Below are 25,683 nucleotides of genomic sequence, written 5' to 3'. Positions count from 1 at the left end.
TCGCGGGAATAACGGAGACCTGGTTGGGCCACGAGGGAGGTCTTCCCCTCGTCGAAATGTGCCCACCAGGCTACCAAGCATTTCACCAGCCCCGGGCCCAGGGAAGGGGCGGTGGGGTGGCAGCAATTATTCGGGAGGACTTAGAGCCGAGGGAGTCTACTGTGCCACAGACGTCCGGATGTGAATCCCTTGTTGTGAAATGGGGGCCTGGGAGACAGTTGGGCCTGCTGATAGTATACCTGGCTCCTTGCTATACAGCAGCGGCCCTGCCTGAACTCCTCGAGCTGATCGCATCGGTGGCGGTTGAGACCCCCAAACTTTTAGTGATGGGGGATTTTAACCTGCCATTGATGGGAGAAGCATCAGAGGGGGTTCGGGAGTTCATGGCTTCCATGACAGCCATGGACCTGACTCAAATGATTCAGGGCCCGACACACGAGGGAGGACACACTCTGGACCTTGTTTTTGTCTCTGGCCAGTGGCTGAGTGATCTGGGAGGAGGGGACTTAACCATCACTCCCCTGTCATGGTCAGATCACTCATTCCTCCGTCTTGACTTCCCTGGTGCTACCTCCCGCTGCGGGGAGGCGGAACTGGAAAGTTCCAGATGGTTCCGCCCCAGGCGCCTGATGGAACCTGATAGGTTCCAGACGGAGCTTGGGCCACCTCCTGTAACCATGACCCGCCCCCAGGTAGAGGACCTGGTAGTTGCGTGGAATAATGCAACTACCGGGGCCTTGAACCGGGTGGCGCCTTTGCGGCCTCTCCGGCGGCAACGATCCACCCTAGCCCCTTGGTTTACCGAGGAGCTAAGGGTGATGAAGTGCCGCAAGAGACGTCTAGAGAGTCGTTGGAGATCCTCTCGCTCCGAATTTGATCGAACACAGGCACGAGCCCATTTAAGGACGTACCTTGTGGCATTGAGAGTGGCCAAACGCCAATATTGTGCCACTCTCATTGCATCCGCGGAGAACCGCCCTGCCGCCCTGTTTCGGGTGTCCCGCTCCCTCTTGTTTCAGAGGCCGCGGAAGGCCCCCCTACAGGGCAGGGCAGAGGAATTTGGTAAATATCTGCAGGATAAAATCGCTCAAATCCGGAGAGATTGGGTTCCTGTCAGTGATCCAATGGAGACGTCCATGGCGAGTCTTGAGGTATCGATCTGGGAGGAGTTTGACTTGGTTGCCATCGAGGATTTGGACAGATTGCGTGGACGACTGCGACCCACCACATGTTTATTGGACCCGTGCCCCTCCTGGCTTGTACTGGCATCCTGGGAGGTTACACGAGACTGGCTCCTGGGCCTAGTGAATGCTTCGCTGAGCGAGGGGTCTCTCCCGGCCGCCTTGAAAGAGGCGGTGGTGAGACCCTTGCTCAAGAAGCCTTCCCTGGACCCTTTGGAGCTGGCCAATTATCGTCCTGTCTCCAACCTTCCCTTTTTGGCGAAGGTTGTAGAGAGTGTGGTGGCCTACCAGTTTCCACGACATCTGGAGGAAAATGATTATCTAGACCCGCGCCAGTCCGGCTTCCGCCCCGGTCACAGCACGGAGACGGCCTTGGTCGCGTTGGTGGATGATCTCTGGAGGGCCAGAGACAGAGGTTGTTCCTCTATCCTGGTCCTATTAGACCTCTCGGCGGCTTTTGATACCGACCATGGTATCCTGCTGCGCCGGCTGGAGGGGCTGGGGGTCCGGGGCACCGTTTTGCGGTGGTTCGGCTCCTACCTTTCTGACCGGACGCAGCGTGTGTTGGCAGGAGAAGAGAGGTCGACCCTACGCCCCCTTACTTGTGGGGTGCCACAGGGGTCGGTCCTCTCGCCACTCCTCTTCAACACATATATGAAGCCGCTGGGTGAGATCATCCGTGGTTTCGGGGTGGGATACCATCTGTACGCTGATGATACTCAGCTGTACTTTTCCACCCCGAACCACCCCAACGAGGCCATCGAAGTGATGTCCCGGTGTGTGGAAGCCGTACGGATCTAGATGGATGACAACCGACTCAAGCTCAACCCCTCCAAGACGGAGTGGCTGTGGGTACCAGCTCCCCGGTTCAGCCAATTAATTCCATCATTGGCCATTGGGGGCATTCAACTTGCCCCCGTGGAGCGGGCGCGCAATTTGGGCGTCCTCCTGGATGCCCGGCTGTCCATGGATGACCATGTGACAGCCGTGGCAAGGGGGGCGTTCCACCAGGTTCGCCTCGTGCGTCAATTGCGCCCCCTACTGGACCGGGACGCCTTACGCACAGTCACTCATGCGCTGGTGACGTCTCGCTTGGACTACTGTAACGCTCTCTACATGGGGCTTCCCTTAAAATGCACCCGGAGGCTACAGTTGGTCCAGAACGCAGCCGCACGGGTAATTATGGGGAGTACTAGGTACTCCCATGTGACACCGTTCCTGCGCGAGCTGCACTGGCTTCCTGTGGTCTATCGGGTGCGTTTCAAGGTTTTGATAATAATCTTTAAAGCGCTCCATGGCTCAGGACCTAGTTACTTGCGGGATCGTATTCTGCCCCATACATCCCTGCGACCAATCCGCTCGCACAGAGAGGGCCTCCTCCACAAGACAGTGTCGGGGGCGGCGCCTAGGAGTAGAGCCTTCTCTGTGGCGGGCCCAGCCCTGTGGAATGACCTCCCTCCGGATATTAGGAATACCTCTGACCTCCGCTCCTTTCGTATTAAGCTTAAGACCCACCTATTCCAAGCAGCTGGCCTGGCTCAACTTTGATCTAACCATATCGCTCCTGACGGGCTTTTACTGGGTATTTTAATTATATTTAATTATCTAGGGGTTTTTAAAGACTGTATTTTAATTGTTTTATTTATCAGCCGACCTCCTCCTTGTGTATGTCTCGGTATATGTCTCTGTTATATGTTTGTTTTGTCCATATTTATTTCATATGTTTCATTGTACGCCGCCCCGAGTCCTTCGGGGGAGGGTGCGGCTAAGAAATAAATATTTATTATTATTATTATTATTATTATTATTATTATTATTATTATTATTATTATTATTATTATTATTATTATTATTATTATTGTGGGTGCAGTTGCCCCTTGACCTGCCCCAACAGGGCCTAGCAGCAATGGTTGTGGCAGACGGAACTGGCAAGAAAGAAAGCACAACGCAGACATTATACAAGCAGAGGGGAAGAGGATGGCCAGGACCTGTTCTGGAAAGGAGGAGGAGGAGGCACCCCACCTGGAGCTTGAGTGCTTGAGGCTTCACCCTTTCCAGCTGCTCTCCACATAACAGTTCACATCTGTCATGCCCCTCCCAGCAAAACTGGAGCAAAATGTTTTCTTCATATGCCCCTAAAATAAATACATACCAGAGGTGGGTTTCTACCGATTCGCACCGGTTTGGGCGAACTGGTAGGGCTAATTTGGCCTCGGTTGCAGAACCGGCAACGACCCAGGCTGGCCATGTCCCCAAACCAATTACCTGGTCTCTGCTGCCGTTGCCAGCATGGTTTTTATTACTTTTTCATGGTCTTTGCGCATGCGCAGAACAATTTACAGTGAACTGCATGCGCGAAGAGAACAGGTACCAACACCGGTAGGAACCCACCTCTGATACATACCTCTTGGTTATCATTTAAGATACCCTTCCTGATCAGATCTATTTTAAGGCTGCATGTATTCACCCATTTTGCAACCAGATAAGAGTTATTTGTGGTTCATTTCTTCCCCCTGCCTTTTCTGCTGCTGTCAGAAATGCAGCTGCTGGCAGGGCCCTTCTAGCAGATGTTTGAAGAAACCTCTATGGATTATTGCAAAGCTGTTTCAAAACAGCTGCTAAATCTGTCTGTTAAGTATTAGCAGGTGCTGGGCTGCTCACACTCTCAGGGCGTTAAGTACATTTTTATAACAGTAGCAGGGGCAGGGGCAGGGAGGAAAAATAAACAGAAGTGAAGTGTAACATTAAATCTCTTTACTGCACGCCAGCGGTCCCTTGTAAATATCAAGCTTTCTTCCATCTGTATTCCATCTGGTGGTCCCCAACGCTGGAAACGTTACTTTAGACCCAGTAAGGCAAATTGATACTGAATGCTCTACAGTACTCTTTTTAGAAAAAATAGCTAGGAAAGCCATAGGACACCCTTGAATTCCTATAAATCCCCCCTTTTTAAGTTAGTTTTAAGATTGACAACTCAGGCAACAGCAGCAACAACAGCAGCTGAACCCAATACTCCTTCCTCTTCTTATTTTCTACACAACCACCCTGTGAGGTAAGTTGGGCTGAGAATGAGTGACTGGCCCAAAGTTACCGACTGGCCTAGAACTCAATCTCCTGGGTTCTTGGCCAGCATCTGGACTACCACACAAAATAATACTACACATAAATACACACTAAAGGGCTACAATGGATGGGAGAAGTATGAAGATTTCAAATTGACTACAACATGCAAGGTTCACATGGGTTGACCTAACAGCCTTTGGTCATGGGGGGTTGGAGGGGGGAGAACTTCTGATCCTTCCTGAAAACAGCAAATTAGTCAAATCCTACATCTTAAAATGACACTATTTATTTGGTTAATAACTAATGGGGCAATATTTAACATTCTGCTTTATTGCAATATGGTAGAAACAGACAGCATCTCTAATTTTTTCTGCACCTCACAATAGCCCTTGATAGCATGCAATACTTATGCTAGATAAAGGTAAAGGTTACCCTTGCACATATGTCCTAGTCGTTCCTGACTCTAGGGGGCAGTGCTAATCTGTGTTTCAAAGCCAAAGAACCAGCGCTGTCCGAAGACCGCTCAGTGGTCATGTGGCCGGCATGACTAAATGGGCCGAAGGCACGTGAAACGCTGTTACTGGCGTTCCTATAGGTGGTTCTTATTTTTCTACTTGGATTTCTACATGCTTTCGAACTGCTAGGTTGGCAGAAGCTGGGACAAGTAACAGGAGCTCATTCTATTATGCAGTGCTAGGCAGTGACGTGCGGTGACGTTTATGACTGGTGAGGCTGGTGACATCATCAAACCACGTGGTTGCTCCGATCGCACGGGCGCAACCCAAACGAAGAAGTTTCTTCAGCTCCAGCCTCAATCAGCGCAGCCGCGGTCCCCTTCATCTTGCCTCAGGAAGGAGGGGAATGGGACCATGTGTGCAGGGGAAGGGGATCGCGGCTCTGCTAATCTGAGGCTGTGCGCTGAGGAGCCGCCTGCACACGTGGTCCCATTCCCCTTGCAAGGATCCCGGGCTCGCCCAATGCAAAAAATGCCTAGGTACCGTGTTTCCCCGAAAAAACAACCTGTCCCGCGCTCACTGACCTAGCATTATCCCGAAAGCGCCAAGTTACAGGAGCCGGGGGTGGGGGGAGCGCTCACGTTGCTTGCCGCCTTCGGTATACCGCTAGGTTGGGGAGTGGCATTCTGTCCAGCCAGAGGGGAGAGTTGACGGGCGGCTGCTCTCTTGTGAACTGGCTCCCGAAGAGCCGGGCACAGCAGCCCGGCAAATCCCCTCTCCAGCCGGGAAAAGCGCCATTCACTGACCTCAGCAGCTGCCCGGCAAATCCCCTCTCCAGCCGGGAAAAGCGCCATTCACTGACCTCAGCAGCCGCCCGGCAAATCCCCTCTCCGCCGCCGGCGGGCGGCGGCGGGCAGCAGCAGCCAGCGGCGGGCAGCAGGAGCCAGCAGCAGTGGCCTGGGAGAGCTGCGCAAGGGCTTGGTACCCCCTAGGTCAGTGAATGGCGCTTTTCCCGGCTGGAGAGGGGATTTGCTGGGTGGCTGCTGAGGTCAGTGAATGGCGCTTTTCCTGGCTGGAGAGGGGATTTGCCGGGCGGCTGCTGCTGTGCCCGGCTCTTCGGGAGCCAGTTCACAAGAGAGCAGCCGCCCGTCAACTCTCCCCTCTGGCCGGACAGAATGCCACTCCCCAACCTAGCGGTATACCGAAGGCGGCAAGCAACGTGAGCGCTCCCCCCACCCCCGGCTCCTGTAACTTGGTGCTTTCGGGATAACGCTAGGTCAGTGAGCGCGGGACAGGTTGTATTTTCGGGGAAACACAGTACCTAGGCATTTTTTGCATTGGGCGAGCCCGGGATCCTTGCAAGGGGAATGGGACCACGTGTGCAGGCGGCTCCTCAGCGCACAGCCTCAGATTAGCAGAGCCGCGATCCCCTTCCCCTGCACACGTGGTCCCATTCCCCTCCTTCCTGAGGCAAGATGAAGGGGACCGCAGCTGCGCTGATTGAGGCTGGAGCTGAGGAGCCTCCTGCACACGTCCCATTCCCCTTGCAAGGATCCTGGGCTCGCCCGATGTAAAAAATGGCGAGATCGGCACACTTGGGGCTGCTGCTGAGATGTCCAGGGAGGCTAAAGCAAGCCGCGCGCCTCTCCCAGCCACTTTCACGGCTTCCTGGAGTAATTTTTTTTATATTTTCATGATGAGAGCGGTGAGGCTCTGCCTCCCCTGCCTCCCCTGACTGCACGTCACTGGTGCTAGGGTTTCGAACCGCCAACCTTTCTGATCGACAAGCTCAGCATCTTAGTCACTGAGCCACCGTGTCCCTATACTTATGCTAGGGGTTCACAAATATAACCTATTTACAAGTGCAGCCAAGTAAACTTTGGAATACAATCAGAGTCTTTTAACAGAGGTACGTGGAGGAGGGAAGAACTGGAGGTGGTTTCATATAAATTAGGCGTGTCCAACAAGCAGCCTGTGGACTGCATGAAGCCCTAAACAGCTAGTAATGCAGTCCCATATGTCCTCTTTCAAAACCCGTACACCCTGAAACACTTTGAAGTGCCCCCAGAACAGCAAGGTCTAGAGCAGATTAATGCTAGCTTTAGTCAATTTTGCTGCACACCATTCTAATTAAAAAGGGCTTCAGCTTCTGCTGCATAAACATATTTGTCCTTAAAGTGTTCCAAGTTATTTACTTTGTGCTACCAAAGCTATATGACATCTAATGGGATGTATAGCACTTTGGAAATAATTCACAGTACAGAAGATGTTTTAAGAGATACACAAATGTTTCACAGTTGCATTTTTGCAAGCCCTGAAGCACCTTCTCCCAGGTCTCTGCACAGCTTTAGCTTCTAAAACAACTTCTGTCTGTGCTGAACTTTGCAAGAAAAGAACAGGCAGAGAATCCTGAGAAGGGATGGCAAATAATATCCGTACTGAATCTCAGAGTTTTCAAATTACTAATTATAACGTCCATTCCTCTGCAATTAAACTGACTCTAAGCAATTGCCAAGTCAGATTTCTCTTGATGTGGTATGATGGTAACAAGCAAAGAACACACTATCATTATGATTAATTTTTGTTTATATTACTTGATGAGCCATTAAAAAGTTCATCAATAGTGTGTCTTTCTATTTTAAGATATACAACTTTAATCTACCCTTATATTAATTCTATTATCAATATAAATTATATCTAAGAAATTTGTGTGTTTGGCATTTTTTTTTTCAATTTAAGAAAGACTATCATTAACAAAGGATGCCATAAAAAGATATATGTGGAGTGAGGTTCAAGTGAACATTCTGCTTCCATTCTGCTTTTCATAATGTTAACAAGACCACATTTATAATTTTAGGCTATAGACTTTTTCCTAACTGGAATATGAGCTTCCAACATTTTGGCTGTGATTATGAATATTTTTAACATGATTTAAAAGCAGTGGTCTGAAACTTGAAAGCACAAGTGTGGTACCTCACTGCAACTATTAAAGCACCCGAAGCTTATTTCAGGATTTTGTGCAATCTCAAAAATTCAAAGCAGTTTCAAAGAGCTACAGGTTCGCGAGAAACCATAGCTAATGTTATGGCCGGTTCGGAGAACCTCCAAATCCCACCCCTAGCTGCCACCTAAGAGTCTCCACGTGGGCCGTTTTGGATGCGAGGTAAGTGCAGGGCCGGCGTGGAGGCTTGGGGAGGGGGAAAAACGGAATGGAGCCAGGGGGAGGCAGTTTTTACCCTCCCAGAGGCTCAAAGAAAGCCTCCAGAGCCTGGGGAGGGCAAAAACGCTGCTCTGCCAGCAACTGGACAGAGAACCCATTGCTAGAATGTAGAAGTCCACCTCCTGATTAAGGAGTCAACTTTTAAAAAGTAGCTCATTTCCAGAATCTATACAAGGTGGGGGAAAAAGTGCTTGCTATAATCAGTATAGCACACCTACGAATTCAGAAGCATTTCTTCCAAATCATTTTCAAAATATGCACATCCCTAATTCAAGCTGTTGAACTCTTAGTAAATAAATTTGATTCAACCTAAACCTTCAGGATTAGGAATGTCTCTTTTTCATCACATCAGGAAAAGTTGTCTGAAGAATAAGAATAAAAAGAATAAAAAAAATTAACAAGCAGACAGCATCCTTCAAAGAATCATCTGTACTTTCCAATGTGTGCAGTTGTGGGCTTCTCCTGGCTATTCAACAAATTCAGACGGCTGACTGTACTGAGATGGGGAAGCAAGAATGCAACACAATAGCACAATTGCAGGAATAAATGAGGAGCCAATATAAACGGTTCAGGTTCTGCTGATATAATCCTGTCATAATAAATTGTTTCCGATAGCCAACTTTTATTGCTTTAAATAATATCATAGTGCAAAATATTCTAAACAAAACCAAATATGTCTAATGTTTGTATTAAAACATCAACATTAACTGACATTTCAATAGGTGAGTTACCGTATTTTTCAGAGTATAAGATGCACCTTTTTTCCTCAAAAGAGGCTGAAAATCTGGGTGTGTCTTATACACCGAATACAGCAGTTTTTGGCTCCCGAAGCCCCGCCCCTTCACTAAAACGGCTGTGCATACCCTTATGGAGGCTTTCAGAGAGCTCCTGGGGGCTGGGGAGGGCAGAAATTAGCAAAAAATGGGCCAATTTGTGCCCCCACCCCCAGCAGCATTCTATAAGCCTCCATAAGGCTATGCATGCAATGTTTTTGACAAAAAACAGGGCCGTTTTCGTGAAAAATGGGCCGTTTTTTGCTCATTTTTACCCCACCACTAGGAGCACTCTGCAACCCCCCCCCCCAAGGCTATTCATGCCTTTTTAAATTAAAAAAGGGGCCCATTTTTGTGAAAAACGGGCCATTTTGGGGAGGTTTGCAGAGTGCAAAAACTTTTTTTTTCTTTTTGGAAAGCTCTTTAACTGATAGATGAGAATTACATTGATCAAGTACTGTGCCAGCAGACACCTACCTATCTACTGTATTTCTATCTCTATTTCTCTCTCTCTCTATCCCTCTACCTACCTACCTACCTACCTACCTACCTACCTACCTACCTACCTACACACACTCTCTCTCTCCCTACCTACTGTATTTTTCCTCTCTCTCTCTATCCCTTTATCTACCTACCTAACTACTCTCTCTCTCCACCTATCTACTGTATTTCTCTCTATTTCTCTCTATCCCTCTACCTACCTACCTACCTACCTACCCTCTCTCCCTACCTACTGTATTTCTCTCTCTCTCTCTCTCTTTCTCTCTCTCCCTCTCTCTTTATCTACCTACCTACCCTCTCTCCCTGCCTATCTACTGGATTTCTCTCTCTCTCTATTTATCTCTCTGTCCCTCTACCTACCTACCTACCTACCTACTCACTCACTCTCCCTACCTATCTACTGTATTTCTCTCTATATCTCTTTCTATTTATCTCTCTCTATCCCTCTACCTACCTACCTACCCTCTCTCTATTTCTCTCTCTCTCTCTATCTATCTATCTATCTATCTATCTATCTATATCCCTTTATCTACCTACCTAACTACGCTCTCTCCGCCTACCTACCTACTGTATTTCTCTCTCTCTCTCCCTTTATCTACCTACCTACTAAACTACTCTCTCTCCCTATCTACTGTATTTCTCTTTCTCTATTTCTCTCTCTATCCCTCTCCCTACCAACCTACCTACTCACTCTCTCTCCCTACCTATCTACTGAATTTCTCTCTCTCTTTCTCTTTCTCTTTCTATCCCTCTACCTACCTACCTACACTCTCTATTTTCTCTCTGTCTCTATCCCTTTATCTACCTCCCTACCTAACTACTCTCTCCCTCCCTACCTACCTACTGTATTTCTCTCTCTTTCTCTACCTACCTACCTACTTTTTTAAAAAATTGCCTCTTCAAAACCTTTGTGCATCTTATACTCCGGTGCATCTTATACTCCGAAAAATATGGTAATAAGATATCTCAGTGTTTCTCAACCATAGCAATTTGAAGATGGGTGGACTTCAACTTCCCGAATCCCCCATCTATCTAATGTAAAATGACCTAAAAGTTTTTTTTATATTGTCAAGATCACCAAATGTGTTGGCAATAGGTTGAATCTCTCTTTGGTCAGTTTCCATCCATTATTCCTATTCCTTCAAGTGCTTTGGAAAATAGCTCGACCCACTCTCCATGGCAGCCCCTCAAGTATTAGAATACTACTATCATGTCTCCCCTGGTCCTTCTCTTCACTAGATTAGCCATGCCCAGTTCCTGTAACCGTTCTTCATGTTTTATCTGCAGTCCCCTAATTATCCTGGTTGCTCTTCTCTGCACTTTTTCTAGAGCAGTGGATCTCAACCTTCCTAATGCCCTTTAATACAGTTCCTCATGTTGTGGTTACCCCCAACCATACGATTATTGTTCCAATGTTTTCTGTATTTTTTTGAAAATATGTGTTTTCCAATGGTCTTAGGGGGGGGGGGGGTCCCGACCCACAGGTTGAGAACCACTGTTCTAGAGTCTGAACATCTTGTTTGTAGTGTGGTGACCAAACAATAACACTGGGGAGAGGAACTGCAAACCCCAATTGCCTTCAATTTGCAACATGAATTTCTAAGAACTCAATGCCTAATTGGGTAAGCTTATAACCAAGTGCACATATATTTCAAGGAATTCTTTGTATGGTGAATCATTTGCAAATATATTCTAACCCTTGTTCCAGCTGTGCTTGAAAAGGAGAAAGTAAACATTTTCTGCAAATAAAATTACTGTTTCTAAAAGTTACTATTATATTTACAACAAGCCTTTCTGCTCAAATCAAGATGATTTATAAGAATCAAATGCTAGCCTTTATTTCAAACAGGCCCATGCAGGGTCCACTAGCTTCCATTAAAGTCCCATGTGAACTTAAGAGCAGAATGTAGAGTTAATCAGCATTCACCTGTGGCATCATAGTGATGAAAGAAAAATAAACCAGATTACTGAAAATAAGTAATAACTTCTCCAGAAAGATCTGGGTCTACAGGAAACAGTCTGATGCATTATGTTCTATTGCTTCCTGAACTTTGGAATAGAGAGATATAGTATGTCCCCAAACTTTCCAAGGATAATTTTGTTAGGATTTCACATTTTTTAAAAATATATATTCCATAAATACTAAACATTTTATTGAGTGGCAATAGCTAAACCATACTGTATCACTCACAACATTAATTGCTCTGAGGTCCACTCCATAGTACTATACTGGCAACAGTTGGGCTTTGTGAAGTTCAAAGCATGTATTTTTCATCTGATGTTAAGACAACTGGTAACTTCAGAACATTTTGGATTCAACATTACTTAGAAGTTGTACATCTTAGTCATTTAGTTCCAGTTGTCACTGTTTTATGGAACCCACAAAACTATCTATAGCAGCACATTTGTTCATAGCACACAATTGATCTTATGTTAAACCTTGAAAAAAATGATGGCCATGTTGTTCAATGAGTAACCTATGAAGGGAATCCAAGAACCTATGATCCTGTCTCAACTACTTTATCGTAAACACTGAGAACTAATCATCTTCCACGATATAGCATAAGTTCATGGGTATTTTTCAGTAAGTCAATAATAAGACTCTTTTTTTAAAAGTTCCGAAAGGTAGGGATTCCTAATGATAAACAAAATAACTTATTATTGAAAGAGTTACACAATCTTCTTCTTCTGAAACAACAAAAGAGTTTTAAGTTTTTCAGCTTACCACCTGGGAACTATTTATAAAAGATTAAGGACCGATACTATCATAATACAGGTGACTATGAAACACTGAAGGGCTAGAGGATTGTCTTACAGATATCAATTTCCCTACTGCTTTTTATTCTTGGTTGAGCAATTTTGTACCACCATCGAATCCTTTCTATGCGACAGTCAGGATTGCCTGCTCAGTTTAAAGACCCAACTTTTCTCCAACTCATTCTTGTAGACAACACAGAGAGATCAGTAGAAAGACAGCCATACTTTACGGGATCCCAAAGCTATTCTATACAGATTATTTTGAAAGCGGAAGACTTGAAAAAAGACCAACTCTTCCCTATACTCCAGTTCCGAATGTGGTATGTACATCAATATACTAGAGTACTGCAGTGGCTCAGGTGTTGACTTAGAATGAAGAAACTCACATTCAAATTCCCCATTTCACTATGGTGATCATTTTAGGGTCTTTGATTAGTAACACTCAGCCAGATCTACATAAGGTAATTAAGGGTAATTAGGAGAAACCTCTATATAAACTTTGAACCTTTCGCAAAAAATAAATGAACCAATACACTTCATGTCACTTTATATAATATCTGTTATTGGCCATAGGCAAAAAAAAATCCATTTGACAAGCACAGTTATAACACTATAGGTGGCTCCATATACTAAGAACCAATCGAAATACTTGATTGGACAGTAGATGCTGTTGGGCTCAAAATCCCAGCAGCCCCAGCCTGGAGCTCATAGGAGTCTCCGCAAGGTCTAAAGAACATTAAGCACAAAGATGACACCAGTGACGTGAAAGCTTTTTTTTACTGGATTATATTATTAAATTTGTTATGGCCACCCATTCCAGACTTCTTACATCAGATTATACAATTAAAAACACCCCCCTTTTTACAATGCTGTAATCCAGGGACGTGCGGTCAGGGGAGGCAGGGGAGGCAGAGCCGCACCGCTCTCATCATGAAAATTAAAAAAAAGGGGGAAAGGGAAAAGGCGCTGAGGAGCCTTCTGCACACGTGATCGGGAATGGGAGCGCTCCGTGGTCCCCTTCATGTTGACTCAGGAGTCAGGAAGGAGGGGAATGGGACCACGTGTGCAGGAGGCTCCTCTAGCCTCAGCCTCCCTCCTGCGCATGTCCCATTCCCCGCCTTCCTAAGTCAACATGAAGGGGACCGCGGAGCGTGAGCCGCGGTCCTGTGGAGTGCACTCCGTGGTCCCCTTCATGTTGACTTAGGAAGGCGGGGAATGGGACGTGCGCAGGAGGGAGGCTGGAGGGATCGTGCAGCGTGAGCCGCGGTCCTGTGGAGCACGCTCCGTGGTCCCCTTCATGTTGACTTAGGAAGGCGGGGAATGGGACGTGCGCAGGAGGGAGGCTGGAGGGATTGCGCAGCGTGAGCCGCGGTCCCGCGGAGCGTCCCCTTCATGTTGACTCAGGAGTCAGGAAGGAGGGGAATTCCCCTCCTTCCTGACTCCTGAGTCAACATGAAGGGGACCGCGGCTCACGCTGATGACGTCACCAGCCGTAAAGCTCACCGCACGTCACTGCTGTAATCCCTTTATTCGGGGTAGAGTGACAGTGATTGGATGGAGCTGAGCATTTACTGGCTAGATGCCCTTCCTGACACCATGCAGAGTTCACAGCAGATTTTTTTTCTTGTGCTCTAGGAGAGAAAGATCTGCTACTACCTAGGATTGAACTTTCAACACTTCTGAGTGGGAGGCAAGCTTCTTCACACTAGGCCACCATGTATCAAACTATGCAATTAAAACATATACTATATCAACCATATATATGGTTTTATATAAACCATATATCAAACTATGCAATTAAAACAGCTTAAAGGAGTGGTTCTCAATTTTTTCTTCACTGCAGACCCCTTAAAAAGCAACCCTAAAAATAACAACAGCCACAAAGACAGGATTTCACAAGGACTCTTATCCAAGATAAGTGGCAGAGCCAGATCTTAAGGGCCTCCTGAAACTAAGACAATGGAGGGGGGAAGAGATGCTGTTCTAAAAGGTGAGAATAACAACATAGAAGTTGTGCTTCTTTAGTCCCACAACATAACAGCAATTGAGGGGAATTGACAAGTCTACCTGAATGTACTGAGTAGGCAGAAACAGAGATGTCTGATTCTCCAGATAACAGTCCCTATATCATGAATATAACTGGTGGTCGGAAGTAAAGGAAGAAACAGTGTTTTCTTGGGGCGCGTTACAATTTGGGTATAATTTTTTTTTAAAAAAATATTTTTTTTATTTTCAAACACAAACACACAAAACATATAACATAAAAACCTCTTCAACTGCATACAGTGTGTCGATTGGTTACAAGGTCTTTCTGCGTCCTTTCCATAGTCATCACTTGAGCTTTATCAAAAATCACATATTGTCAATCAAATATTTTTGTATACATTATTATTATACTTCATTGGTTTGATTATCACTATTATTTCTCCATTTTAAACAAGGTATTCTAAATATGTATCCATTTATATTATAATGATTCATTATATCATCTGCAATATATCCAATCATAAAGAATTTTTTTATATCCTATTCTAGATCATTCTATTATTTTAGCATTGATAACATTCTCTAATAATTTTCAATTCCATGTTTTTTCCATTATAGGTAGCATCAATCTAATATACATGCATACAAATTGTTATAATTAATATCCATTAAGCATAGCTATAATTACATCCTTTTTATATGAGGCATATTAAATTTGAAGTAAATTTATATTATGGCATTTCATTACATCATCCTGAAATCATCCAATGATATTATATCTTTATATTCTATTCTATATAGAATTATTTATCTTTAAAAAAGGCTTTTCAACATCATCTCCATCATCCTCACTTACAATTTGTATAAAATTTCATATTAGCAATCTAGTATATATAAATGTTTTATTACCATTATTGATCATTTATTTGACTATAGCTATTATTACTTTGTCTTATACATAGTACTCAAAGTTTAACTACATTTAACTAAATTTTATTGTGACATTTCATTTCATCATCCTGTATCCTTCCAGAAATAGTGCAGTCCAAAATCTCTTGCCATTTGTAGAATCTGTATTCTAAGTGTTTTCTTGATAAGTCTTATGTGGACTTCTCTTGACAACTTGTTGTTCATTGCATATCTTATAAGGATTCGAAAACCTCCATCTGTTCCTTTAATCAGCTTGACTTTTGTTATCACTGGTGCTTTTGCCGAAATTACTCTCATTGTTTCTGCCAAATTTTCTCCCCTTTCTTCATCTATGTTTTGACATCTGAGATAGAGTTCCAGTTCATCGATTTCTCCTTTCCGTATTTTGCACTTATCATTTCCCTCCACTCTCTATTTGCTGTCAGTGTCAACAATTTTCTTATCACTTTCATATGTCTCTGTGATTTTTTGAACTCTGTCCTCAAATTTCATCGTTGTTTTATAAGTATTCTCAACTCTTCCCTCCGTACTTTCTGTATTTTGATCTATAATTTCAAGTCTCTGTGATTATTAAGACTTTTTAAATTTCTAACATAATTTTTTGCAATGTTAGTTCCTTTTCTTCTTCATATTGCACCATTTTTCCAGGTTATAAACACTGCCACTAAAACATCAAGGCTTTTGCTAGGTTTCAAACAGATTCAGTGAAGTTTTACAGGTCAAAGCTTTCTCTTTCCTTCAAAGGAACACCTGTATAAACATAACATTTTCCACTGATCCTTTCAGTAAACAAAGCCCATAGCTTTGTGATATCAGATGTTGCCAAGTTTCTAGCCTCTAGATGGCAGTGTTACAACTTTCCCCTCTGTTTTTGCCTCTCTTTTCTAAGCTCCGAATTCCAAAAGATAAAAAAAAATTGTTTAAAAATTATAATCTGTCTGAGCCTTGCGAGGAAAGAGGCTTTTAATCCACAAATACAAAAATGGGAAAAGTATAGAGGAAGAAGGGGGAAAAAAGACCAATCCAGTTTAAAAGTAAGAGGCATTTGTAAAAAGTCCATCCATAGAAAACAAACAAAATTAAAGTGGAAAAGATAACACTATAGTTTTAAACTAGGGTTAATTTGCCACTTGCTTCCTTCTGTCTTCAATTTTATTTTAACTCTAAGACTTCTGGGTTTTCTTTTCTCTAATAATAAAGATTTTTCTAACCATTTCGACACACTGTCTCTCCTATTCTGCTTCCGTTTCAGGGGCTTGTCCCAACTTTCTGCAGCCATTTTGGCTGCTTCTCTTGTAGCCAGCAAAAAGAGCTTTCCCTGGATCAATCAGAGGATTTGCGATGCCCCTGAGATCAGCAGGACATGCCCTTCTCTATCACTGTTCCTTCAGAATGAAGTAAATCCAAAAAGGATCGTCCAGCAACAGAGATATCGACAGCAATCCTGGAGCCCCAAGTTTGCATGTTGTGTCATAGCAACTTCAAGCCCCGCCTCCAATCTGGGTATAAATTTTCAACAAAGATCAAAGAAAACCCAGATAGGATAGGAAATACTACCTTAAATGAAGATTGCAAACAAGAATCAACCTACAGCGATCAGAAAAGGAAGGTTAATTCGTGCCATTACAAACCTCAAGTAGAACAACGCCATTTTGGTAAAGTGATATTGCTTGCACTGTAATGCATACCTCCTGAAGACACATCCTTGCACAAAAACAAGGAACAGGATTGGGCCATTAACAGTATGTCATTACTGAATTCCTAATACAGGTTCATATGGTTTTCAAAATGTTATTTTTGAAATTCAAACTATCAGGTTAAATTGAATCAGAATTATGGCTACTGGCTGAAACATGTTTAACACAGCACATGCTATACCTTTGAAAGGTAATATAATTTAATTTGTACTGAGATTAGGAAATCATTTGGTAAAATAATATGGCTGTTAGTGCAGGACTGCTAATCTACAGATGCCCTAGAACTCAATTTACCACAGTCATGTATGTATATACAGTACTGTGCAAAAGTATTAGGCAGGTGTGAAAAAATGCTGTAAACAAAGAATGCTTTCAAAAATGGAAGTGTTAAACATTTATGTTCATAAATGAACAAAATGCAGTGAATGAACAAAAGAGAAATCTAAACCAAATCAATATTTGGTGTGACCACCCTTTGCCTTCAAAACAGCAGCAATTCTTCCAGGTACACTTGCACACAGTTTTTGAAGGAACTCGGCTGGTAGGTTGCTCCAAACATCTTGAAGAACTAACTACAGATCTTCTGTGGATGTAGGCTCGCTCACTTTGCATTTTGAAAATTGACAAAAATAAACAATCATTATTTATATGTCTGAAAGCATTCTTTGTTTACAGCATTTTTTGGGTGAGATCATTCGTGGTTTTGGGGTGGGATATCATCTGTACGCTGATGATACTCAGCTGTACATTTCCACCCCGAACCACCCCAACGAGGCCGTCGAAGTGATGTCCCGGTGCTTGGAAGCCGTACGGGTCTGGATGGATGACAACCGACTCAGGCTCAACCCCTCCAAGACGGAGTGGCTGTGGGTTCCGGCCCCCCGGTTCAACCAGTTACTTCCATCTCTGGCCATTGGGGGCGTACAACTAGCCCCCATGGAACGGGCGCGCAATTTGGGCGTCCTCCTGGATACCCGGCTGTCCATGGATGACCATGTGACAGCCGTGGCAAGGGGGGCGTTCCACCAGGTTCGCCTGGTGCGCCAATTGCGCCCCCTATTGGACCGGGATGCCTTACGCAGTCACTCATGCGCTAGTGACGTCTCGCCTCGACTACTGCAATGCTCTCTACATGGGGCTTTCCTTGAGATGCACTCGGAGACTTCAGTTGGTCCAGAATGCGGCCGCGCGGGTGATTATGGGGAGTACAAGGTACTCCCATGTGACACCTCTCCTGCGCGAGCTGCACTGGCTTCCTGTGGTCTATCGGGTGTGTTTCAAGGTTTTGATAACGATCTTCAAAGCGCTCCATGGCTCAGGACCTAGTTACCTGCGGGATCGTATCTTGCCCCATGCATCCCTACGACCAATTCGCTCACACAGAGAGGGACTTCTCCAGGTGCCGTCCACCGGACAATGTCGGGGGGCGACGCCTAGGAGCAGAGCCTTCTCTGTGATGGGCCCAGCCCTGTGGAATGACCTCCCCCCTGATATCAGGACCACCTCTGACCTCCGCTCCTTCCGCGTAAAGCTTAAGACCCACCTCTTCCAAGTAGCTGGCCTGGCTCAACCATAGTTTTATCATATCGCTCCTGACGGGTTTTTTAATTGTGTATTTTGTATTGCAATTGAGGGATTTTAAATTGAAATTTTAATGCTATTTTATTCATTTGTTTACCTCCTCCATGCACATGCATATGTATATGTTTATGTATTATTATATTTGTATATTTTTTATGTGTTTTAATTGTAAGCCGCCCCGAGTCCTTCTGGAGAGGGTGCAGCTAATCAAATAAAATTTGATTGATTGATTTGATTTTTTCACACCTGCCTAAAACTTTTGCACAGTACTATATGTAGGTAGGTAGGTAGGTAGGTAGGTAGGTAGGTAGGTAGGTAGGTAGGTAGACAGGCAGGTAGGCATTTAAAACATTTTTATAGCCACCCATCTTTCAACCAACTCTGGGCAGGTTGGTTTATTTATACCAGTGATTGTGAACCTTTTTTGGCTCGCATGCCAAAAGCGGAGGGAGCGCAAGGGGGGTTGTGTGCAGGCATGCCACACCCATAATGCTATGCGCGCAACCACAGCGCACACAACCAGCCCTCCCCCTCCATTTTTGCCATGCTTTTTTCCCCTCCCCAGGCTCCAGAGGCTTTTTAGGAGCCTGGGAAGGGAGAAAACAGCCTCCTCTGTCCCCCCGGAAGTTTCAGGAGCTTCCCTGAAGCCTTCATATCACATAAAACCGGCCCTATGGGCAAACCGGAAGTTCAGGAATAGACTTCCGGTTTGCTCGTAGGCCGATTTTAGCCATCCAGAGCCTTCAGGGGCCTCCAGGAGGCTTCCCTGAAAGCTCCGGAGGGCAAAAAAATGACACCATGAGCAAACCGGAAGTGATTTGCGGGTTGCTCATAGGGCCAGTTTTAGTCCTCCAGAGCCTTCAGGAGCCCTCAGCAGGTTTCCCTGAAGATTCCGGAGGGAAAAAATGACACCACGAGCAAACCGGACCTCCGGGTTGATGTAGGGCTGGTTTTAGTCCTCCGGAGCCTTCAGGAGCCCTCAGCAGGCTTCCCTGAAGGCTCCGGAGGGCTAAAACTGGCTCTACAAGCAACCTGGAGGTCCGGTTTGCTCGTGGTCATTTTTTTGCCCTCTGGAACCTCCAGGGAAGCCTCCTGAAGGCTCTGGAGGACTAAAGCTGGCCCTATGAGCAACCTGGAAATCACTTCCGGTTTGCTCGTGGTGTCGTTTTTTGTCCTCCGGAGGCTTCAGGGAAGCTCCTGAAGCCTCCAGAGGGCGAAAAATGGCCTCAAAAGAAGGCCAAAGTCAGCTGGCCAGCACGCACATGCACGCTGGCCAGCTGACAGGGCAAGATTTGCATGCCCTGACAAATGGTTCCACATGCCACCTGTGGCAGGCATGCCATAGGTTCGCCATCAGGGATTTATACCATTTATTTATTATATCTCAAACGGTTAATAGTCATAATATCCTAAGTACTCAAAATCAACACAATTCTTTGCAGTAAACTAAAAATGCAGTATAGATTGAAAATTAATTTACTGGAAGTTAAAGTAGGGCTATAAACTAACTCAAAAAAGTTGTCAGTGTGGAATAACCACGAAAGGTCCAATTCACAGCTGGTGTTGTTATAGTAAAATCTTTAGAGTGTTTAACAGATCATTCAAAAGGCAACAATATCCATTAAATCCAAATTTACAAATTTTGCCTTGATTTATGTCTGTTTAATTATGTCATAGCCATAAGTACATCATTTGCAACAAAACCATTTATGGAAAAAACCCTATAATTAATAGACAACCCCCCCCCCCCAAATTTAACATGCTCCCAGCCTGTTAAATGGAAGTAAGTCTCTGAAAGGAAAATATCTCCACTGTATCAGACACTTGCTAAACAGAGGACTATTGAGCCTAGAGCTTACTCTATTTCTTACAATTAATGATCATGCATAATTTGCTCTTTTATGTAGCCAACCAACAAACACATAAAAGGATTTGAAAGTGGCTTAAGTTCAACAGGAAGTGCAATTTTTGCCAGATCAGCTTCTTGAAAAACAGTTTTCTTGATTAACTGCAACAGAAAAACAAACTCTCTGTGTGTGTGTGTGTGTGCGTGACTGACATTATCAATTATCATTTCAAATTTGCTATTACATATATTATTTAAATGTGTTACTGTATTTGAAAAACAAGTCTCCTTAAGAGACCTAAAGTCATCACAACCTAATCCCTGTGGAAGTCTTCTTGAAAGTATTCCTCTAGATTTTGTGGGAATACACCACAGCTGGTCCTTGCTTAGTGACCCTAAGTGGGACCAAACGTTCTGCCACTAAGCAATATGGTTGTTAGGTACTGACTGTCATCTAGTAATGATGAAGCAATAGGAAGGTTTCCACAAGTTGACATAGAGCAGGAGTTGGCAACCTTAAACACTCAAAGAGCCACAAAGATCCTAACTAGAAGCCCCCCGTTCAATTCTGGAGCCGACCAGAAGTCCGGTTCCCTCACTATAGGGTCCCCTCCTAGCGCAGCATCCTTTTTCCTCTACCTGTCCTAACTGAAAGCCTTATCAATTGTTGAACCGATGGGTGACAGGGAGTCGCAGCAGAGGGATGAAATAGCCACATGGGGCTCTAGAGCCACGAGTTGCTGACTGCTGACTGCTGTCAGCCAGCTATCCTTTGACAAAGCTCCAGGGGTAGATACCATACCATAGAGATACCCAAAGTTGTGGTCCTGTATTTATAGAGAAACTCAATAATGTTATCCCAGTATTTCTGGAAGCAAGGACTCATTCCTGCAAAACAGTTCACCCATTTCCATATGACTTGTGTTCGAAGTGTATTAGGCATCAGATGGCCAGATAAAGTACCAGACACTGAAGTTCTCTCTAAAGAAAGTCTACCATCAGTTCACACACTGCTAATGGGAGCACAGACCCAGTGGACAGATCATGTTATCTGTATACTGGATGAGAGCATATTCAAGCAGTTTCTTTTGGGGAACTACCTGCTGAAAAAGACTCACAAGGAGGCAGAAAAAACATAAAAACATACATTAAAGATCTCTCTGAAGCTGTAGAACATCTTAGATGAGGGATATTTTTTTTACTGCTTTCCACTATAGCATGTGGATGAATAATCTGCACTATAGGAGAATACAGTTATTCAACCACAACTTGACTAACTATATTCTATTCAAAGAAGCAAAGTAATGGATGTCGGAAGTTGTTAGTCTACTATTTTTGTTATTTTTTGGGTGCTAACAGCAAAAAACTGAAATAATTATCAGAATATTTTTTGAGACTCAAGGGAAAAACTACAAGGTGTAGCTACATGCCAAGAGAATATACCTATATTTTCTATTTTAAAAAAAAAACCTGCAAAATGTGCTGTCAAATTTTGCAAAAGACCACACAACAAGTCATAGATTTTTTTTATCAGAGACCTTAAGAATAGACGTGTCCTGGAGGAGCAGGGAAAGGTTTATTCTTATTTTAAAAGGTCAGACACAGAAAAGAAACAAGGAAGAGGAAGAAAAACCTGTGCTTTACAGTGGAGAAATACGTACTTTGAAAAGCCTGAACAGCTAGCCATAAAGGTCACAGACTGTCACCACGATCACCTTACAGTGAAGCTAGATTGGACTATACACAAATGCTACCATTCTGGTTTTGTGTTAAACAGACCCAACCCTATTGGATAAAGGTTTTAGTTTCATTGATCTTGAGGCACAACCGGGCATGCTGCCAACACTGGTTTTGTTTTGTTTTAAAAATCCCTTCTGTAACGGAAGAAGAAAACCAGCTTTGTTGAGCTCCTCCAACAGTCCCAGTTTTAAATACACATCACATCTGGGCAAAATAATCATTTCTGGAAATCAATGAACTTTTCAGATGGGTGGGCATGTCGTGCAATAAGAACAGAATAAGGACATCTTTAAAGAAAACCTCAGGCTTGAGAAAACTATGACTTAAGAAAGTCTTTGAAAAGTGCCTGTTTCAACTCAAGTATGAAACTGAAATTGAAGAGATTTTTTTTCATCCCCCCATAAACCCTGCAACAGGAAGAGATGTGGTCAAAGTTGGAGCTAAAAAAGAAAAAGACTTATGCACAAATAAAAAGTTCCCCTGGGCATTACAGTTCCCCTGGGCATTACAGTTTCTTATCCATTACCATATTATGTCAATGTTTGATCTGTGATAATTCCATGCTTGGAAGAGGTGATAAATAACACGACTCTTTAAAAGGCACGTTTAAAACACTTCTTACATAGCTATGAAATATACTTGTCAAATAGCGGGTATGGCATATGAAAATCTTTATGATCCCTTAAGAACAGCCCCCATCTAGGTCATGTGATCAGGAAGGAGGAAGTAGAGGGGCTATTCTCAGCAGGCACTCTGCTGCTTCAATAGTAGCGATGCGCTGCAGCTGCCATCTGGATCCAACACATTTTTGAACTTGATCTTTTTTTTTTTTTTTTGCTGTTTTCTCTCCTACTCCAAATTTTGTCCTTTTCTGCTCAATTTTCAGAGTCATCCTGGGGACAGACAGAAGTCCTAATCTGTTTTATGTACTCAATTTCTAACATACATGGGTTGGGAAAAGTAAATGTCATTGGGGGGGGGGGGTGTCTTCCATTTAAAATATTAAAAAGTTATTTTCAAAAGCCATGTGAGTTCACTTCCAACTTCTAAATTATACCTTAGTTTTATGACCATCAGGCATACTATTTATTACCTGCACCAGTTTTTCTTACAACTAACTACCCTCAAAAGTTTCAGTTTCTATTTTCTATAAGCTCAATTAGCAAATCAGGAATAACAGGAGCAGCTGTTCTGGAAGGCAGTCTGGAATAAAACTATTCAAGGTTAAGTACCAACTGTTCTTCAAGCTCTCAGTTGAAAACGTTTCTCTGCCTGTTTTCTAAAAATCTTTAACTGGAGGTATCAAGACGTTCATAAGAGACCATGTGCATGTCAGGATGTGTTCTAGTGTTATGGAACAAGAACTCCCTTTTGCTTAATAATTGGCACAATATGACAGATTATCTTTTCTGTGCTGTTCTTTTTTAAATTTACTAAATATATAACATAAAACAAAAAAGTGTTCCAGAATCAAACACAAGCTCGGACTGATTATTAAATTTTCCAAAGGGGGGGAAAACACTACACTAGCTATCTAGCATGGAAACAGGATATTTGTTCAGTCTCAGTGATTTCCAATACAGATATATTTTATAAAATTTAAAAGCCATTTGCTCTTTTGGGTTAACTTACATTTGCAACATTATTTTATTTAGGAAGACTCCATCTGCTAGATTCATATACAGTGCAAGTTTGTCTTCGTTATCACTCCCTAGTAGTCCAAACGTTTTTACCTGCCAGAAAACATAAAACAAAACATTTTAGAAAATGCTTTCAGAAGATGAAACATGCTAATTTTGTTTTGGAACCTGCATGTTTACATTCATTTGAATTATTATAAACTAATCATGAAAATGGTTATCATACTCCTTTTTGTGGCAAAAAAAATATGTGGTTCTCCTGGGCTGGAAGGGATCCATTCTCCATCTATTAACAGTGATTGGAAGAATCCACATCTCCTTCTATATTAGAATAGGAATCCCATTTAGCGGAAATGTGTACTCTCCTTGCGATTTTGCCCATGATATCTGCAGCCATAGTAGTAGTGATAAGGTGAAGGTACACAAAAAGCTCTATTTCTTTTACAGAAAAAGAAATATCCATGATTACCGTATCTCTGCTATTTTTTTTAATCTTCAGTTCAATTATGTCTGATTCTCAGAGACTGTCTGAACATATCCCCACAGTTTTCTTGGCAAGGGTTTTCGGAAGTAGTTTGTCATTCCTAAGGCTGAGAGAAAGCGATTGGTCTAGGTCAGTGGTTCTCAACCTTCCCAATGCCGCGACCTTTTAATACAGCTCCACATGTTGTGGTGACCCCCAACCATAAAATTGGTGTCTCGGTTCCTAAGACCATCGAAAATATATGTTTTCTGATGGTCTTAGGTGACCCCTGTGAAAGGGTCGTTTGACCCCCAAAGGGGTCCCGACCCACAGGTTGAGAACCACTGCTCTAAGTGATTGCTCTAGGTGGCTTCGTGCCTAAGGTGGAACTAGAATTCACAGTCTCCCACAGCCTGATGCCTTAACCACTATACCAAACTGGCTCCCTATCTGTGCTATAAATCCATTCAAAATTCATCTGATCCAGATTTAGTTTTCTTCCAAGATCTTTGTTAAATTCATTTAAATTCTCCACACAGACCAAGGCAACCCACTGGTCCTTAAAAAGAATCTGTTTATCATGAAATTTTTGTTAGCCACTTATAAGCAGAACAATTCTACAAAAATATAAACATGTTTGGTTTCTTCCATTGTAACCTTGTAACACAGCACTTATCTTGCTCCTGTTACATTATTAAGAGTTTCCATATCGGATTCTTTAGAGGCCAGATCCATACATGTCACAACATGGAACAAGAAGTCAAACTGCAGGTATATTACTGAATCTTGGAGTAAGAATTTCCTGCCAACAAGAACTACAACCAGAAGAAATGCACTAGCTAGTTCATTCAGTATTGTGTACATTTTTATTAGGACTATCTAAGGGAATTTCACTACTCTTTTATTATTTCTGCACCATGTAATAAAATCAGGGTCAATTTAGTGTTTGACTACAAAAAGCAGAGCAAAAATATTTGGTCATGTCAGATTGGTTTGCTTTTCCTTTCTTCCCAAATGCTGGTTTGGTAAAGACACTTTTTAATTTTGCTGAAATCAAAGGAAGAGAGAATACATGGCTACGCCTGGCATCAGAGGTAGCATATTTGCAGGGGTTTTATGTTTCCCTGCAAAGGTGTAAGTTTTGTATAAACACCTGTAAATTAAAAGCCTATCCACAAATCACCATCCTTCCATCTGGTCCGATGATTTCAATAATTTATTTTATAAAATCTATGGTATCCTTAAAAGGCATTGGTTCCTAGTACCAATCTTAGAAACATTTCCTCCTCAGTGGACTGACTTCCTTCTAACATAAAGGAAACTGATTAATCAAGTAAAATTCTATCCCTAGACTAGAAAACAAATTGGGATATATGTCTAAATGGAATGCAATATACCTGTACAAGTAAAACGTCTACAAAGTGGTCAGCACACACCATATAAAAATCATATGTACAACAATGAGGCATGCATGCACACCCACGATTCTAACGTAAAGGAGTACAGTACAGAAGGCAGCATAAAGGAAGTTACAGTCAAATACAGTCTTACAAAAAGTATTAAAGTGCAATGTACATAATGACTAATCAAAAGTCGTTAATGATTTACACAAGATTTGTACATTTATTAAACTATTTTTTCTTTACAAAGTTTGTTGGAACCATGTATTTTACAACGCAGAAGCCTATCTAGTTAAAAAAAGGGGGGAGCTCCCCCTTTTAACCCTTGACACCTTGCTGCCATATCGACAAGAAAACATAAACTACTTTCTTTCAGAACCAAAGGGCGGAAGTTCCAACAAAACCCCGGGTTTTTTGCTCTCTGCCCTCGGTCTGGCTTTTGATCCGGTT

The 25,683-nt window shown here is 43.3% G+C and overlaps 1 protein-coding gene across 3 annotated transcripts in view; it reads right to left on the bottom strand.

Moving 5' to 3' along the window:
• The window catches only part of CCDC88C (coiled-coil domain containing 88C), a 110,956-nt gene that overhangs the window by 84,173 nt on the left and 1,100 nt on the right, over positions 1–25,683 (bottom strand). For all 3 annotated transcript variants that reach the window (XM_081937292.1, XM_081937293.1, XM_081937294.1), the window contains exon 2: positions 23,363–23,463. In XM_081937292.1, the coding sequence (XP_081793418.1) occupies positions 23,363–23,463 (101 nt within the window). The remainder of the gene's footprint in view (positions 1–23,362; positions 23,464–25,683) is intronic.

The sequence above is a fragment of the Natrix helvetica genome (assembly GCF_964273705.1).
Source record: "Natrix helvetica genome assembly, chromosome: 1".
Taxonomy (NCBI): Eukaryota; Metazoa; Chordata; class Lepidosauria; order Squamata; family Natricidae; genus Natrix; species Natrix helvetica.
The sequence above is the reverse complement of the archived record's forward strand: the minus strand, read 5'-3'. Positions and strand labels throughout refer to the sequence as shown.